The sequence below is a fragment of the Strigops habroptila genome, chromosome 4, assembly GCF_004027225.2.
Source record: "Strigops habroptila isolate Jane chromosome 4, bStrHab1.2.pri, whole genome shotgun sequence".
NCBI lineage: Eukaryota > Metazoa > Chordata > Aves > Psittaciformes > Psittacidae > Strigops > Strigops habroptila.
Genome location: NC_046358.1, coordinates 48828089 through 48846149, shown reverse-complemented (window position 1 = coordinate 48846149; position 18061 = coordinate 48828089). Strand labels below are relative to the sequence as shown.

General features: G+C 47.4%; 1 protein-coding gene across 5 annotated transcripts in view; it reads left to right on the top strand.

Annotated features, from left to right (window-relative positions):
• The window catches only part of SLC25A22 (solute carrier family 25 member 22), a 50013-nt gene extending 31952 nt beyond the window's left edge, over positions 1-18061 (top strand). For all 5 annotated transcript variants that reach the window (XM_030485362.1, XM_030485363.1, XM_030485364.1 and 2 more), the window contains 6 exons: positions 1445-1535; positions 11542-11660; positions 13311-13482; positions 14273-14427; positions 15292-15367; positions 16223-18061. In XM_030485362.1, the coding sequence (XP_030341222.1) occupies positions 1445-1535; positions 11542-11660; positions 13311-13482; positions 14273-14427; positions 15292-15367; positions 16223-16376 (767 nt within the window). In that variant the 3' untranslated portion in view covers positions 16377-18061. The remainder of the gene's footprint in view (positions 1-1444; positions 1536-11541; positions 11661-13310; positions 13483-14272; positions 14428-15291; positions 15368-16222) is intronic.

The window sequence follows — 18061 nt, the reverse complement described above, 5'->3', positions numbered from 1 at the left end:
CCTATATATTGCCATGTCCAATTCAGGAGTTCTTTAATATTTTTTGGAGGGAGAGGAGTCCATCCTGAGGAACGGAGGATTGAGTTGCCTTTCTTTAGGTGTGTTGAGCCCTTATAGCTCCTGTCAACTCAGGTTCAAAGCTTCTGAAAATTAATCCCAAGTGTTCAGAGCCTAGTGGGAGTGCAGGCTTCTCTGCTTCTTTTTGGAAAACGGAGGTTTGGGACAAGTTGTTTAAATCTCTACCACAAGCATAATGGTAAAAGGTATATGCTAGCATTTCTGTTTGTCCTTGCAAAGGTATTCATAGGCCATTAGGAAGTCTCCAGTGAAGCTCCTTCGGAGGCATTGGAGCTCAGAATGCTTCAGTGCAGGCACAGAGAGCTTGCAGTCATCTGCTGGAGGACCTTTTGAGCTATAAGATCTAAAGGAAGGAGAATATTCTGGAGTATTAATATAGCGGTGCAAAACCTAGTGTGTTCAGAAGGGACTGGCCCTCTCCTCACCACATGTTCCTGAGGGCAGCTTGAAAGCTGCTTCCCAGCCACTGTGTTGCACTAATACTGGTGTCCATGGCCCACAGCAGCCGGCCAGGCCACGCGGACCTTCCACTGTGGCAGGCACAATACAGGAATTTGCTGTTTGTTGCTCCTGACAAAGGGACATTCCAGCGGGAGTTGGTGGTTGAAGCCAAGGCTTGTCTACACTCCAGATCCCTCAGCAAGCCTTGCCATGGTGCTCAGAGGGGAATTGCTGCACCCTGCAGTTTGTGGTGGACAAAAAGCCACTTTTCAGCGGTGGCTGTTCTGAGGGTGACACCCAGTGGCGATATACAAGGGGAGCCACTTAACTGCAAGGGTTGGTCTAGAGCTGGTTGACTTCTGTGCAGATGAGCCAGTTGACTTTAACCAGCCTCCAGGTCTTTCAATGGCTCTGCCTTTTCTTGGCTGCCCGGTAAGCAAATTGCTCTGCTTTTGGTGGTAGTGGGGCAGGAGCACTAGCAAGAACATGGGTTGGGGGACTTCCACTTCTCAGCCTTGAAATATTTGTAAGGGAGTTGGGAATGGTTATTAAACCAACTTAAACTCCTTTCTTGAAGGTCTGATCTGCATCCTTCTGGATTCTTAGGAATGCATCCTTGGATGAGAGAAGAGGATGCATATATGCATGGTGGGGGATAGTAGTGAAGCTAAAGAAATTACAAAAAGCCTTGCAAATGGAGTAGAAACACATCAGAGGATGTTTTCAAAAACCCGAGGTGTTGGGAGGCAGAAATGCTATTAATTTCCAGTGGTGTTTCATGCTTCCTAACCCCTTTGGTGCTTTGGGAGCTCTCCTTCCTAAGTCCTTGGTTTTGAGCAGGAGTTACAACATGTTCTTGAAAGATCCAGTTAACGGTTCCTTTATTCTTGTTCTCCAATGGCCTTTTCCTCTTTTCCTTGCCCAGGGGCTGCAGTGAACCTGACTCTCGTGACACCAGAAAAGGCCATCAAACTGGCAGCCAATGACTTCTTCCGGCACCACCTCTCCAAGGACGGGTGAGTAGGGGGTGCAGGCCTTTTGTGTTCACCTTAAAAGACAAGTCTGCTGAGGCTTCAGGGCAAAGGTCAAATGGGGTGATGTGGTGACTGAAATACGAGTGGACCTTGAACAGCTCAGCTGGTGCTAAGGGTGTAGTGTCATTTGGGCTAAGGATGTAATGTCTAAAATGGGAAGTGAAAAGCACTCCACTGGATGACTGCTTTTTATTCAAGCTTCTAAAAATAGTCTCAGATCTAAGCCAAGGCTAGCAGGTCCAGAATTTGTAGGCAAAATATTTGCGAGGAACCACTGCTCAAACAGCTGCTGGGAGGGCCCTTATTTTCGGCATCCCATTGGATGCTGTTATGCTCTTTCTGGCTTGAACAGATGGCAAGTCAAGTTCTGTAGACCCCAAACTTAGCTTCCCTCTTGTCCTTTTGTAGCTTGAAAATAGTTTTAGAGAGGTAGTGAATCTGAATTGACAAAGGGCACTTGCAGTGTTGCCCAGCAGCTGACCTGCAAATAAATGCTGAAGGAATAAAATTATCTGCTTAGTTTGCAAGTGGGGATTAGTTCATATGAATTAAATGTGAAAATGTGAGTATATCCTGGTGTCATCTGGTATAGAGTAAGTTGTCTACCTAGTAGCTTGTACAATGCTGTGTTTGGATTTAGTGTGAGAATAATGTTGACAACATACTGATGTTTTAGTTTTTGCTAAGTAGTGCCTACCCTACATCAAGAACTTGTTAGTCTTTCATGCTCTGCCAGTGAGGAGGGGCACAGGAAGCCGGGAGGGAGCAGAGAAAGGACCCCTGACCCAAACTAGCCAAAGAGAGATTCATACCACAGCACGTCATGCTCGGTATAAAAACTGGGGGGAGTTAGCCAGGAGGTGGATTGCTGGGCATCACCTAGCTGTATTGTGCGTCACCTGTGTTTCATAGAATCATAGAATAGTTAGGGTTGGAAAGGACATTAACATCATCTAGTTCCCCCTGGGCAGGGACACCTCGCACTAAACCATTTCATCCAAGACTCCATCCAACCTGGCCTTGAACACCACCAGGGGTGGAGTTTCCTGAGTTTTATTCCTATTCCTCTTTTTTTCCTATCATTATTGTTGCTTGTTATTATTTCTATTCTTACTATGTTTCATATTATTTGAATTATTGAATTGTTCTTCCCTCAACCTGTGGGTTTTTGCCTTCTTTTGATTCTCCTCCCTATCCCACTGGTGGGGTGAGCAAGTGGCTGTGTGGTACTTAGTTGTTGACTGGGTTTAAACCACAACAGAGTAAAAGATGCTAGCTGAGGAGTTGAGAGGAGCCAGACCCTGAATATTTAATGCTGTTTTTACCAAGACATTTTCTTTGCAATTCGGAGAACACTCATGTCTCCCTTCAGACAGAGACTTCTCTGCAGAGACAGCCAGTGAAGGGCACTGTCTCCAGTCCTCAGTGACAGTAGTTAGAAAACAGCCTGCTTGGGATGTGGTCCTTACTCACTGAAAATGCTAAGCTCTGCCACAATTACTTGGTTTAACAGCTTCCCATAACGTACCACATCAGTCTTGGCTGCTGGAGATCAGTGGCTGAACAACTTCAGTGGGAATTGTGGCCTGACACAGGTTGGGGATCTAGTTTTTTCATGTACCTAATTTTTTTGTTCTGGAGTCTTTTAAAGTAGCAGCTACCATATGTCTGTGTGACTCATCAGCTTGCAGCTGCTTGTGATTTTTCTGTCTCTTCAAATAGTGTCTCTTCTGTGCTCTGCTCAGACAAGGGGAGGTAACAATGTCCTTGTTGCTTCTCACTTCTACCAAGTGGTGGATGTGATCCCTGCAGCAGACAACACGGTGGGCCTTGGCATACTGCAGTAAACAGGAGCACAGCTAGCTCTTTGCCACCACGTGTATCTTGAGAGCTTAGTAGATGGTACAGGGAAGACAACAGGGTGCCAAGCTGCCTCTCCTTGTACCACCACTGAGAGTGGCCCATGAAAGAGATCAGACCAGCATGGCAATGTATTTGGTGTTCTGTGAGGACAATCACTGCTGTCATGTTTCAGCCATTAAAACATGACATGTCCTGCACCATGAGATGTAAAGACTTCCTCATGGGACAAATGTGTGCATCTGCCTCTCAGTGCTGAGGCAGGCTTTGAGCAAGTGTTTGGGTAAGTGGGATGCAGCTGTTGCCTCAAGCAGCTGAGGTCTTCACCCAGGCATCCTCCAGTTTGACTTCTGGGTTCCTGGCTGATCCACACATGACGAGGATGATGTGCTGTACTCAATTCAGAATGAAGGGGAGAGAGAATTTTGGCAAGACTAAGACACACTGTTCTCCTAAAACATATGCACTGGTGGAACTGGCACTACAGTGACCTGGAGCAGGAAGGTTGATACCACTCAGGTAGTCAGGAGCCTTTGTGTCTTGACACTAAGCATTCTTTAATCCTTTAGAGAAAAGAAAGGTTGAGCCACAGTTAGGTGACAAAAGCTATGCAGCATGTGAAGTCAGAGTCACTCATCTTATTCATCTACTATGAGGGGCTTAGAGGAGTGAAATCTTGTCAGCTCTGCTCATGAGGATAGACAGCATGAGCTGGACAGAGAGGCAGAGCCTCTCTGTGGTACTGCTGTGATAGATGGTTTGAAGTGTTTCTAAGTAGAAATGTCATTCCAAGATGTGATGAGAAAGAAAACGCCTTGCAGGCTAGCCGTGGCTGGTATAGGCTGTGAACCTACAATCTAGCTGGAAGGTTTGGTGCATATTGTGACCTCGCTTAGTACATTGGGAGCAGGGGGTGATGGAAAAGGCCATGACATTACCAGTGAGGATAGGTGCCCTTAGAGACTGTAGGGCAGCTGCTTATTGTTGGATTCTTTTTCTCCATGCTAGGGAAATCCCAGGCCTGGAGATGGAGAATGTAACCTGCTGGAAGGGTTGTGCCTGGCCATGCTGCAGTCACTGCGTGCTGCCTTTGTCAGTTCACAAGATCTTTTCCTATTGTTGCATGTGACAAATAGAAGTGATGGCGAGGGGCCATTTAATTGACTCACAAAGCTGTGTGCCCCCCAAGGGTTTGCCTTGCTCTTGCCCTCTTTCCAAGCTGTTTGCAGTCTGCCAGTTTCTCCCTTGAGATGCTTCTGTCCCCTCCTCCCCGATTGTCTCTGTGAGACAGGGCAGGATTAGCAGTGCTGGAATCCAAACTCCTCTCCTACCCAGGGCAAAACTGGGTACATAACTGCTAGCACATCACAAGGCTGGGCCACCTATTTCACAACTCCAGTCAAAGCCTAGGTATAAATAACAAAAGAGCACAGGGTTAGAAAGGTGAAGATTCAAGCTGCCTGGCATGTCAATGTGGTTTAATTTCTGGGTATGTGATTGCAACAGTGAAGGTGCTACATGGTATAAAGCGCAGCTGACGGAGTTAAGCTCAGTGTAAGGCTGGGGACTTCTTTTGCATGCTGAGCTACCACAAATAGCTCCACCAAAGTGCTATTGGCACAAGCCAGACTATCTGCTATACATTCACAGTATGCTGTGCTCTTAGGCCAGCATCCCAAAGGATGCTCTGGTGCTTTTCTGACTCGGAGCTGCAGGAGTCTTCTAGACCTTCTGACATTGAATGCCTGCGATGCTAAGCTTCTAGCACTTGTCTTCCTTGAAATGTGTTGCATGGATTGGAGATCCTTGTCTGATAAAATGTGCGTGTTCTATCAGTATTTGCTAATTAAAATATTCTGAGCATGTCCTCCACGTGCAAGTGGAAGAAGGACTACAGAGAGTGTGGCAAATCCAGCATAACCCAAAATAGCCTCAAGTTACACAACAACTTCTAGTGTGCATTTTTTTAATCCTTTTTAAAACTTAAAGTTGAAATGAACTTGCTTTTAAACTGTTAGGAAAAAAAAAATGGCATAAAGTGTGTTTTCGAAAGGCCAGACTGAAAACAACATCTGCGGCGTAGGAAGCTCCTGGCTGCAAATTGCTGGAAAAGTATTTTGGGGGTGTATCACAGCAGGTTTGTGCTAGACTCCCTTTTCCCTGGTCATGCTCTCAGATGCTGCTAGAGGTAGAGTAGTGGGGCAGTAGGACCTCACATGGGACTTTGAGCCCTTTTGGTGCACCAATCCCTCTCAGCCTGGAGATGTGTATTCCTGCAGCTCCCTCCTCCCTGGGACCAGCTTGGGGGGACATTCCTTCCCATGCTATGCTTTTCCTCTCCTTTTGGTGCAGGAAAAATATGCTCACAGGCTAGAGGGCTGGATTCCTGCTTCTTTACCTGTTTCTATTTTGATGTCAAGACCATTATGACAGCCTACTGCTACAGCTTCGTGTTTTATGAGGAAACAAGACTCTCTTGGTCCTCCCAAGCTGTCCTGATCATTTAGGAACAAGGGAGGCATGAGCAAGTTGTATGAGTGCTGGAAACCCCTTTGCTGTGCCTTGGAGAAAAGGAGGAAAAACAAAACACTGAAAAACCTGAAGGGCACCCTGTGACCCTGATTAAGAAAGGCAATAAAGGTCAAATATTATCCTGTAATGATTTTGGCCTGAGGGCCTATGCAATTCCCAAGAGAAATAGAAGAAGAGGTGGCCCACAGAAAAGTCTTCAGGCAGGTCCTGGTTCCTGTGGTGCTCTGTGCTGGCTAGACTGCAGGGCTGGGGAAGGCAGGATGTGTGAGAAGGGGAAACTTCCAACCCTCAGGCAGCTGGAAACAGATGGGATTCTTTCTTTCCTCTGGATTTCTGAAGCTGGATGTGTTGAGAGACCCAAAATCTCACAACTGCTGTTAAAATAGCAGCAGCTTCATTGTCCAGAGCAGAGGAGTCACTAGGCCTAGGTGAAGCACTTGGATATAAAGCTAACAAAGCAATTTAAATCAGTAGTACACCAGCATGCATTTGTTGATTTTTGGGTGCTCAGTGTGTGAGGCCTCTTTGATAAATGTAAGTATTGACTACTTTCTATGTCCTCATTTGAATTTGGGTGTTAAACACTTAATAAAAACCAATCCCTTTAAAGCGTCCTACAAGATTTCATGTTTATTTGCAAAGTGTGGGTGCCAGACAGTTGTTGTGTTTGGCATGTGTTCCAGGTTTTGTGGTCATTTTTCAGGTTCTTGGTTAAGTACTTGGTACTTGGTTAAGTACTTGGTTAAGTACTCTGCCTTGGCTGTGGTAGAAAGTGTCTCATGGCTTCTTATAAAAGCAGTTTCTTCTTCATAAAAACTCTCAGGTGTCCCTGGATGAGTTTCCTGCTGCTCTTCTCCAGGGTGTGTTCTACCATTACATCTCCTGTCCTCTTCAGTTTTGACCTTCATTTTGGTTGCTGTTCTGGAGTAAAGGCTGGAAATCTGCTGACTGAGCAGCTTGGCTTCCTAGGAAGACCAGCATGGTTGTGTTAATGGTGTCTTTGCTGACGTCAGCAGATTTTCTGTTCTGTTTCCCCCTGCCTTGTAGCTTTTTTGCAGAGATGAGAAGTCACCAGCTGTAATCCTGAGACAACGAAGGCACTTTTCCCATGCAGATGGGGAGCTTGTTCTCTGTTGCCTTCCCAGCTGACACATCCCCCAGAGCTCCTCCCTTCGTCTGCTCCTCTTTCAGGCTCTCTGATAAAAATTCAGACCATCTCTTCTGTGGCATGTATTTAGGTAGCCATTGTGCGGCCTGGTTGATCCTTGAGCTGCAGAATGCTTAGACAGGCTATAAAGTGAGGCCCTCTACAGGAAAGAGGGAGGATGCTGCTAGTCCTGGTGCTGAGCTGCTGTGTCACCTTGCACACACTGTGCTTAGGTCTTTCTCTGGGCAGGAACCCTTGTGGGCCAAAGCAGCCTCTCCAGTAGTTACCCACTGGATGTCTGGACACTTCTTAACGCAGATAACCTTCATCCAACCCACTGGGACTTTAGGTGGGGGAATCCAGCCCTTCCCCCAGAGAAAGAGCCAGTTAAGAGCTGATAATCTCACTGTGCCTATTCAGGGATAGCTGTTAGGGGTGTGTGGGGCTCTCTTATTTAGCACACAGGCTCAGGGAGTTGCAGTGGGTTGAAGTTGTAGACATCAAAGGTCAACCAGAAAGTAAATGCACTTTTGACTGTTAATGTAGAGGGAGCTAGAGATGGGCTGTTTGATCACAGAATACACCCATGAGAGGAGCATTGCTCTTGTCTCCATTCCAGGCGTATATCTTGGGACAAAACACGGGTTGTGTCCATGTTCAGCATGCCCCAGATATGTTGCCCTGTCCATCGTTCACTTCCACAGACATTTGTATTGGAACAGAACGCTTGGGATCTCCTGCCACAGCAAACCTGATCTAATGGGTTCAGGCACAGGGTCACCTTCCTCTTGACTTGGTCCAAATGTGCAATACAGAGCAGCCAGAGGTAGGTTGTACCATACCTGGAGTAACATCTGCCAGAGCTGGTGGCATTACTTTGAGGTGGATCTGTCCTACATCAGTGCTTTGTTTTGCTTGTCTGAGGCATTTTTTGCTGACAGTTTGCCCTCCCTTTGAAGGACATCTCCTGTGTGTTAGTCCCCTAATCCATACCAAAGACCCACTATTTAAACGGTTTGAAAGCAGCTTACTCTCTCTGGTTTGAAACTTTTGGGGAGCTTTCTACAGTCTGTTGGGTTGACAGATGTTGTGGTTTTACCCAGCTGGCAGCTAAGCCTCATGCAGCCCCTTGCCCACTTCCCCCACACAGTGGAATGGGGAGAGAATCAGAAGAGTAAAAGTGAGAAAACTCCTGGGTAGAGATAAGACAGATGTAATTACCTTTAACACGTAAAGCAAGAGCTGCACACAAGCAAAGCAAACCAAGGAACTCGTTCATACTTCCCATGGGCAGGCAGGTGTTCAGCCATCTCCAGGAAAGCAGGGCTTCATCACATGTAGTGGTTACTTGGGATGACAAACACCATCACTCTGGGCATTTCCCCCCTTCCCTATTCTTCCCCCAGCTTTATATGCTGATCATGACACCACATAGTCTGGCATATCCCTTTGGTCAGTTGGGGTCAGCTGTCCCAGCTGTGCCCCCTCCCAACTCCTTGTGCACCCCCAGCCTACTCACTGGTGGGGTGGTGTGAGGAGCAGAAAAGCCTTAGGTCTGTGTAGGTACTGCTCAGCAGTAACTAAAATTCCCTGTATTATCAACGTTTTTTTCAGCACAAATCCAAAACATCACCCCATAGTAGCTACTCTGGGGAAAATTAACTCTATCCCAGCCAAAACCAGCACAAGAGACCAGAAGCAAAGGTAATTTTGTGAGTGAGGAAGCTGGGGCAGTAGCCTCTTTGGTAGCAGATAGAAACATACGGCTTTGTGTGGATGTTTCCTTAGGTCAGAGATTTCCTGTCTTTGGAAATCTTGTCATCCTTATTCTAGAATGACTGGGTTTGGTCCCTGTTTGTGGTGAACTCATGCACAGACAACATTTTTCAGAAACTCAAAAAAAATTCCTGATTTACTTCCACGTGACATCAATATTCCAATGCTTTCAGAAATCCTAACTTTGGAGTGATACATTGCTCTTGAAAAACCTTTCATAAGCCTATAGTTCCTGCTTTTTGACTATTATTTTTAAGCTGTAGTTTGAAATTCTCATTTGGATCAAGCATGAGTCTTCTACCCTTCCCCCTTGACATTGTTAATTTGTCACTAATTAATTACATGTTAGTTTAAAAAGTGGAACAACTGATTTCTGCCAGTGTGCAATTCGGGGCTATTGTGTATATGTTGTATTTAACACCTTCTTGCTATGGTAAAAGATGGTTTCTGCGTTTGTAGGGCCAGATCCTTGCTGTTGTTGCAGCTTTTGAAGTTAGTTGAGATGTGCCAGTTTTTAAACTACTGAGGATAAGACCTGTGGTGCCTTAAATATTTAAACCCCTTTGTCATCTAGAGATGAACCGTTTTCAAACTCCTTTTATGTGCAGACTGGTGATGTTTTGCAGAGGGAGTTTGACCCTTGTATGGCAACGCCTGACAAAAGATGTGCTTACCTTGGGCTATTTTTTTTTTTCTTGGGCTCCCTGCAGTTCCCAGGATATGCAAACCAAAAGCTGAAAGCCCTTATTCTAGATGCTTTTGGTGTGCCTGTTTGACATCTCTAAAATACACCCATGCACATAAATCCTTTGCTGGGTCATGCTGGCATAGCTCAATGGAGTTCAATCAAGGCAGGCTGACTTTTGTTGGTTGGCACAATGATCCACAGATGAACACATAGGGCAAATCTTCCTGATCTTATGAACTGTGTATCAAAGCAGTTGCCCTGGGTGAGAGCTAGGAGATACGTACTCCAGGGATGCTGCAGCGCTCTTGCTAAAGTGGAAGCTGCCCTGCTGTGCTGTAGAGGGGACTGGCAGCCAGCTCCTTTGGTCCTGGCCAGCTCCAGGACCTCTGGATTTGCACACCCTGATACTTGCATACCCTGCAGGAGAGATTGCTGCGCACACTTCAGGGGCCCCATGGACAACTCTGCGGGAGGGATTGTTCTTTGCAGCTTCTCATCTATGGGGGGATTTGGAAAGGGGAGACTGTGAAATGTTTCTCCCTTCAGCGTCACAGAAGAGCTCTATATTTAGTCACTGGTAATCTCTGTTGTGGCTCTGTGCCTCTAATCCCCTGCTCCAATATCCTCCCTGGAGAAGATGAGAAGTGGAGAAATTGGTCTGGCTGATGTGGTTGGATCAGCAGGATTACAGTGCATCTCCCCTCCCTTTCCTATAGGGCTGGCATTGAAACTTCTCCGCTGGCCCACAGTGCCACAGCTGTGCTCTGTGTGCATATGAAACCCCTGGTAAGGGAGTATGACTTGAGCCTATTCCTTTTGCAAAGGAATAGGTTGTACCATTGTGGGACTGCTTTTGCAAGTGTGGGACTTGCCTTGAGTAGGTTAAGATGAGGTATTGCTGCAGGAGCAGGGCTGGAGGGAGTAAAAATAGTACTTGCATTTAAAACAGAAAGAGGAGGCTGTTTCCCTCTGGCTGTGTGATCTATATATGCTGCTTTTTCCTCCCTTTTTAGATAAGAGCAGGTCAGAGGCACTTCCTTTTTTTTTCTAATCAAGTCAGTGTTTTCTGGTGCCAAGGGGTGAGATTTTTATTTTTCTGTAAACAGGGTGAAAACTCATCAGTTTCTAAAAATTGATGCTTTCTGAGCATTTGCATCCTAAATTCCTCTCTTTAGTCTTAGCCAGGCTGTTCCATGGCTTTGGTATAGAGGGAGCTATGAAATGCTCTGTTTTGTTAGGCAAGAACATGTTGCTGATAATCCCTGCTCTCTATATAGAAGATGCACAAAGCTGCAGTGATGGGGGACCATCCCACCCCTTGTCCCTCAGGCAGGACCAGTTTAATACAAAAGCTACTTTTGCAAGTTTGGGAAGGCTGATGAGATAAAGAAGCTCAGGCACAGGGCAGCTGCCTCCCTGACTCTCATCTTTGCTGTTTATTTATTTTGCTTTTGTCAAAGAACTCCAAAGCAGCAACTCAGGTATTTTCCCTTCTTGCCAGGTGGTTGGTTTGTTTGTTTGTGGGGATGGTGACAGTGTTTAGAGGACTAGGCTGGCAGAAGGAAAGCTGCTTATCCCCCCTAATTCTCAGGTCCTCTGCTGCCCTCTAAAGTGATACCCTTTCTAAAGGCTGTATCCTGACCAGGGGCAGCGCTGTGCTGGAAGAGAGCTGCAGCTCTCTCGCTGGGCATGGAAAGGGTTGTGCGCTCCCGTCTGGGGCTGTTCTGGCTGGGCTTGTAGCTTTTTCTCAATGTTCTGTTTCTGGGGCCAAAATGGGTCTCTTCTTCCAGACCAGGTGATGCTGGCAGAGATTCCAAGCCGGGGCTATGCTGAGCTGTCAAGCCTAGAAGGTTCTCCTGTCCCCTGAGCTGCCTCTCCTGTAACCCCCAGGGTCGGAGATGTGCCTGAGCCCCTGCTTCCAGCTGCCCTAGTATTACTCCAGGCCACCTCCTCCGACTGACTGTTTCTCTCTTTTCTTGGGGCAGGAAGAAGCTGACACTGCTGAGGGAGATGCTGGCAGGCTGCGGCGCAGGTACCTGCCAGGTGATTGTCACCACTCCCATGGAGATGCTCAAAATCCAGCTGCAGGATGCAGGGCGAATTGGTATGTGGGCTTCTCTTCCCTGGGTGCTGAGCAGCTTTGGGAAAAGGGCTGGGACTGGGCTGTCAAGGCAGAGGGGGAGGGAATGAGTGGAGAAAACACTTTTCCTTCCACCTGCTCTCCTAAGTCAAAAGTATCTCAAGCCACAGCAGAGGTTTCTCCTCCTCTTCCCAGCTTACTTACTTCTTTGCTCATGTGGCTTTGCAGAAGCCCTTACAGTTATAAAAGGTGATGATTTTCTTTTTTTTGCTCAAAACAATAGCTTTAGCAAGTGAAACAGTAAATACTGAGGTAGATGGAAAGAGACAGGAGAGATGACTGGGTGGTCAGCTTGCAAGTGATTGAAACTTGTTAGTTACTGTGCACCCAAGAAGGGATTAGCATCTTCCAATGCTTTTCCTGTAGCAGTTCCTCCATCTGCATGTTTTCTGATGTCTGTTCTCTCTTCTGCCTCCTTGTATCACCTCCCTAACAGCTTCCCAAGGGGATGTGTCCTTTCTAAATTACTTGTCTCCCCTCTTATTCTCTTTTTTATTTTTTTTCTTCCTGACAAAAGCAGCAGCTGTCTCGGCTGAAAGAGTAAATAAAATTCTCCCAGCGCACTGGATTTGGAAGAGGTTGGGGGTCAGGCTGTGGGGGCTGCGGGCAGGAGCTGGCAGCCAGAGGCAGGAGGCAATGTGAGCCTTTTGGCTGAAACTGTGAGGCATTTCTGGTGAGAATGGAGACAGGAGTCTGACCTGGGGTCTCTGGAGCAAAGGGCTGTTTGCTGTCGCCTTTCCAGAGGTCAGCTGGGTGGGGTATTGCCTTGTTCCCCAGGAGCCCCTGTGTGACACCATCAGATGCCATGTTTGTGGCCCTTCCTGGAAAATGGGCCACTTTGTCCTTTAATCTCTCTTTGATGTGGCATTCCTGAATAATCACTGATTTATTTTTTCTGTCTTCGCTGTTTTTAATGCAGACCTTATCCTCTTTGTGTGCATTATTTTAAAATGTTCGAAGGAATTAAGCTGTGGTTTCAGGGTTCAGAAGAGGTTTTTGCTGCTGTGAGCAGTCTGTTCCCTATGTGGCAAGAAGCCTGTGGTGTGCTGGTGGCAGCCAGAGGATTGCCTGCAGATTGATGTGCTCTCCATCTTCTGGCCAAAGAGCAGAAATGCATCAGTGTGAAAAGGCTGGGAAAACCAGGTTGAGTTTATAAATGTGGCTGAGAACTCCCAGGTTAATGATTGCTTTCAAGGGAAGGAAGCAAAGAGCAAAACTGTTGAACCTCTCTTGTTTATGAATATCTTTAGTTTGTCCTACTGGGGGCTCGGGGACATAGTTGGAAGCAGGTACCGTCCTCTGCCTGCTCATGGCATTTCCTTTTCTCTGCACTGCAGAGGCTGTGTGTGACAGGCTGCTCCTGCTTAGGTAAAACCAGTCAGTATGACAGTGCAGCAGACAGCGTTGTGTGGCAACAGCTAGCTCACACACTGGGACAGGCTGAGGGACATGGGCAGAATGAGAGCAAAAGTTCTCAGGGCACCTGGCTGGCCTCAATCTGCATGCTTTGATGCACCGTAAGATCTGCCTCTTCCTCCTTATCCCATGGCACCGGGCAGCAAGAGGCTGCTGTTGAGCATCTTGCAGACCACTTCTCTCTTTGCTCCTCCCCAGCGGCACAGAAGAAGCTGATGGCAGCGCAGGCCCAGCTCTCCCCTTCCTCTGCGGCGAGGGTGGCAGAGCCAGTGGTGGAAACACGCACCACAGCAACACAGATAACAAGGGAGCTGCTGCGGAGCAAAGGCATCGCAGGACTCTACAAGGGCCTGGGGGCCACGCTGCTAAGGTAGGATGGCGTGGGCTCGAGCGCAGCAGTGTTCCCAGTCTTGAACCTAAAGCACCAGCCAGCCAGGGGAGGAGCCTGCAAAGGGGCTTCAGGGGGTGTGGGTGTGATTTGGTTTGGTTTCCATGTGCAGGTTTTGCACATTAAAGAAGGGAAGGTCAGGGAAGTGAGGAAGGCTGCCTTTTTGTTCCATGAAGATTTAATTCTGCTGCTTTCTGTGGAAGGTTTTATTTTTTTCCCACGTGGCCCATATTTTAACATTGTAGAGAAGTCCTTGTAAGCTGTCAAAGCAGAACTGTCAGCCTGAGTCTCCAGAGTGCAAAATGGGTTCTGGCCCATGGAGTATGTTGGATGTAAGGATCGGTGTCTGCTCTGACACTCTTTACCCTTTCACAGAATGACTCTCGTCTTAACAAAGGCAGAGCTAAAGCAATGCTCAGTGGGATGAGGCAGGATGCAATCCTCTTGATATTAACAGAAATGGACAAACAATTGACTTCTGAATATGCTACGGTCTTCAGTTTGAGTGTTGAAAAATCAGGGGGAGGCCATTGACTCGGCAGGGCTGTATCCCTGCCATGGGCCTGTTGTCTTTTTTGCAGTCAGTTTTGCCCCTGCTGGGTTTTGGCTCCTGTCTGCATTGCAGTTGCAGAGCTGGGTTGTTTGTGTTGTACTTGTGGCTGTGCTGCCAACGCATGATGCTTGCAGCCCTTCCTTCAATGCTCAGTTTGTTGGTGTCCCACTCTGACTTTGCTCATCCTTATTCTTTTTCCCTTCTTCACTCCCACCACAGGGATGTCCCATTCTCCATTGTTTACTTCCCACTGTTTGCAAACCTGAACAAGCTGGGCCAGAAAGACCCCAATGTCAAGGCTCCGTTCTACGTGTCCTTCCTCTCCGGGTGTGTGGCTGGCAGTACAGCTGCGGTGGCTGTCAACCCTTGTGATGGTGAGTCCTGAGCAGCCTGTGCTGGTGATCTGGTGCCAGGTGACAGGAGACAGAAGCGGAGTAGGTGAGGAGCAGGGTGATTGTACCTGCCTCTTCGCAGCATGAGCACACGGGGAGGTGCAGATGGGGACCTCTGCTGTCTGAGCTGCCTCCAGCTCAGATGGTGGTTTCTTCAGCTGACCTATACCTTTGGCCACAGCTTACACAGAGGTTTGCAATACTCACTAGGTAAGTCAGGAAGAGGGTGTCATCCATTTCAGTCATTCTTCACAGGAATGGCTGCGAACATGCCCCTGAAAAGGCACATTTCCATGTGGAGTGATAGTATACAAATAAGAGTCATGGACAACCAGGTCAGACTCAGATCTGTGGCCTTTTCTCCTGCTCCACAGCATTTGCCTTAAGATGCCACCTTGGTTTCTCTGCTCTGAAAAACACCAGAAAGTAAATCCTTTCTCTGCAACACTGCATGCACTCCAAGGTGCGAAGAAATGTAAGAGCAGCATCGTATATTTTAGATACTTCTTGAGAAGGAGATAAGTATTTGAAAATCAGTTCCCACTTTGCAGAAGGATAACTGAATTTGGAAGTGTTTTAAGGCTTAATTCAGCCTTGGAAACCTTGGTCACAGTGAGAGGAGGTGGTTGGGATTTTGGTGGCTGTGGTTTTCTTTTATCAGTTTGTAAAGGAATGGTTTGGTTTCTCTTTTTTTTTGCTGATAAATGTATGAAAATGGTCTATGGTTTTAGTGATTTAGTTTTGACTGTGTTTCAAAGACATTACTCTCAGGGTGGCTCTTGCCTGCTGAAGAGCATGCTACATTCCCAGTGCTCACCCCTATCTCTCTCCTCTCTTTTTCCCCAGTGATCAAAACACGGCTGCAGTCCTTGCAGAGGGGTGTGAATGAGGACACCTACTCAGGAATCCTGGACTGTACCAAGTAAGCCTCCTTGTGAAGCAGGCCACTACATCAGATGTATGGCATCTGCTGCTGCCTGCCGCCAGGCAGGCAATGCAGGTTCTAGGCCCCCAACCAGCAGTTTCTCTGTTTCGGGTTCCCTCTGAACCTGTGCTTTTATCTATCTATATGGATAGATATATGATAGATACATGACCAGATATGTACTGTTAATATGTATTTTTTTCTATTTTGAGCAAGGTAAATATAGCATTTATAGTTCAATCGTTCTATCCAAGCCCCAACAGTCATAACTGTGAGATTTTATTTCTGCAAAGGGAGGCAAGTGGTTGTCTCTCCTAAGGCCCTGTTGCCTGAAAATTCTACAGCATTAAGTCTTATATTCCTCCTGGGACCACTCTGAACAGCAGCTGCAGGAGCACTGTCTGAATGGGCTGTCCCCAGCTGCACTCTCCTCTGACCCTTTGCAAAACTGTGGTCTGGCTGCTTCAAAACATGAAGGGAATTTCAAAACACAAGTGCTTAATACAGCTTCTATGTATTGCTGTTGTTGTCAGAGTCTCTTGCCATCTGGATGTGTCCCATGCTGAGGGAGCTGGGCCCACCTTTTGGACACGGGGACCTTTTGATGCAAGCATGGGGTTTTCTTAGCTGTACATCCAGACCCAGGCAGACACTCCTGATCCTGGCCAGATGTAGGGGTGGGGCATGTTCCTGCACAGTCTTTTACAGAGCACTTGGGGATGGTGGATGATCTGCTGTGGAGGCAGTGCCAGGTGACAGTCTCTGGGGGGAGGCAAAAAAGCCAGGGCATGGCCAGAAGTTCTCCTGGTGTGGTGGGATGGACACTCAACTGTGTGTGCCTTTTCTCCCCAGGAAGATCTGGCAGAAGGAAGGGCCCATGGCCTTCTTGAAAGGGGCATACTGCCGAGCCCTGGTCATTGCTCCTCTTTTCGGCATTGCACAAGTTGTCTACTTCATCGGCATTGCGGAGTTCCTGCTGGACATGCTCCCCAAGCACCGGGCCTAGCCCCAGCACACCTTTGTGTGCCCTCCTGCCCTCTGCAGCGCTGAATTCATCCCCGTGTTCATCATCCATGTCAACTGATGTCAGAGCAACAGCACAAAGGGTTCGCGCAGGGATGCCGAGGGGATGTGGTCTCCAGATGAGCAAATGCAGGGAGGGAGAGAGTCCCTGTTCTGTCTCAGTCTGGAACCTGCCCCCTCCCGCTCCTTCCACGGACAATACCTAATTATGCATTATCTTTTTTTCTTCTCCTTTCCTTTTTTTTTTGTTTTTTAATTGTTATTCTTAAGGACACTGGTAAGCACAGGCTGGGCTTGCAGACCCAGAATTCTCCTCCCAGCCTTGGGGAGGAAGAGGGATGGGAAAGAAATAATCTGAATCCTCATCCACTTGGTTCCCCTCTTTCTTCCTGGAGTTGCCCGCTACCTGATGAGGAGCTGGAGGGGCAGCTGTGTCCCTTCCCCTAAGCCCCTCCTCAGCTCCGGTGGCCTCGGGGGGAGAGCAGGCACTGTGCAAAAGGGGCTCATCTCACCACAGCCAGGGGCACCGCGGGTTGGGGTGCTGGACCTGGCAAGTTCCTTGGTCTGGAAACCTTCCCCCCTCCTTTCTCCCTTTCTCAAAAACAAGTTGAACTTCAATGTTCTTGGAGATCAGAGGAAGGGAAAGGGCATTGTTACTATTGACTTTGTAATTATTTTTGTTTTAAGGCAAAGGGATGTTCCTCCTAACTAGGTGTCACAGGCACATCCAGGTGAGGTGCAGAGATGAGATGTCTGCTCTGTAGGGAACACATTCTGTGGGATCACACAAAAGTCTGAAGGTGCTTCCCTGCTTGGCTACAGGCAGGGGGGAGAGAGGAACTTGGGATCAAGTTATTTTTGTTCAGGGAAGGGGGGTGGGTTGGGTGTTTGGGTGATTTTTTTTTTTAACGCAGGGGTTGTGGGGTGGCAAAACCAAACAACAAGAAACCACTTACATTCCTTCAGCCTGCCCAGCCCCAGGGTGATAAAGCAGTGGCTGCAAGTGTAGATTGTCGGATTTTGGGTCTGTTTTTTTTTTCCAGCCTGGCCCCAGGTGTGTGAAAGGAGGTGCCTGCTCCACTTCTGTGGTGCCCAACCTCAGGGAGCAGTGCAAGAAATGCTGTGCCTGTGTGCTTACCTTGCAAGGTGAAAACACAAGGTCTAGTTGTGCTTTGATGTTTGATGTGGGTGTGTTTGGAGCCAGCTAATGTCGAAGAGGCAGAGGGTTCGTGCATCCGAGCAAGGAGCTGTTTGTGTGTACATGGTTGCAGGGTCGAGTCCTCTGGATCATAAAAACTCATCATCCTGTTTGCTTCTGGGTGGTGATCGTTGTTGGGCGGCTGGGGGCAAATCCACACCTGCAACGCACTGTGTCAAAGGGACACTGCCCCAGCTAGCATCACTTGCCAGAGGACTTCCTCGTTTCAGTACTCTCTTGGGCTGTGTAATTAATTCTAGCTTAAAAGATATTGTGAGATCTACCAACCCAGTGTGATCTTCTCCATTATTTATTCCATTTGGTGCAATCGACCTGACTTTGGTGTTTAAATTAAACTGGTTGAATTAACTTTTCATTCTTTCTTTTCACTTTGTTCTCCAGGCATTTGCTTGGTGTTTGTGTTTCAAATGTATATTTAAATTAATTAAAAAAAAAACCAAAACCAAAAC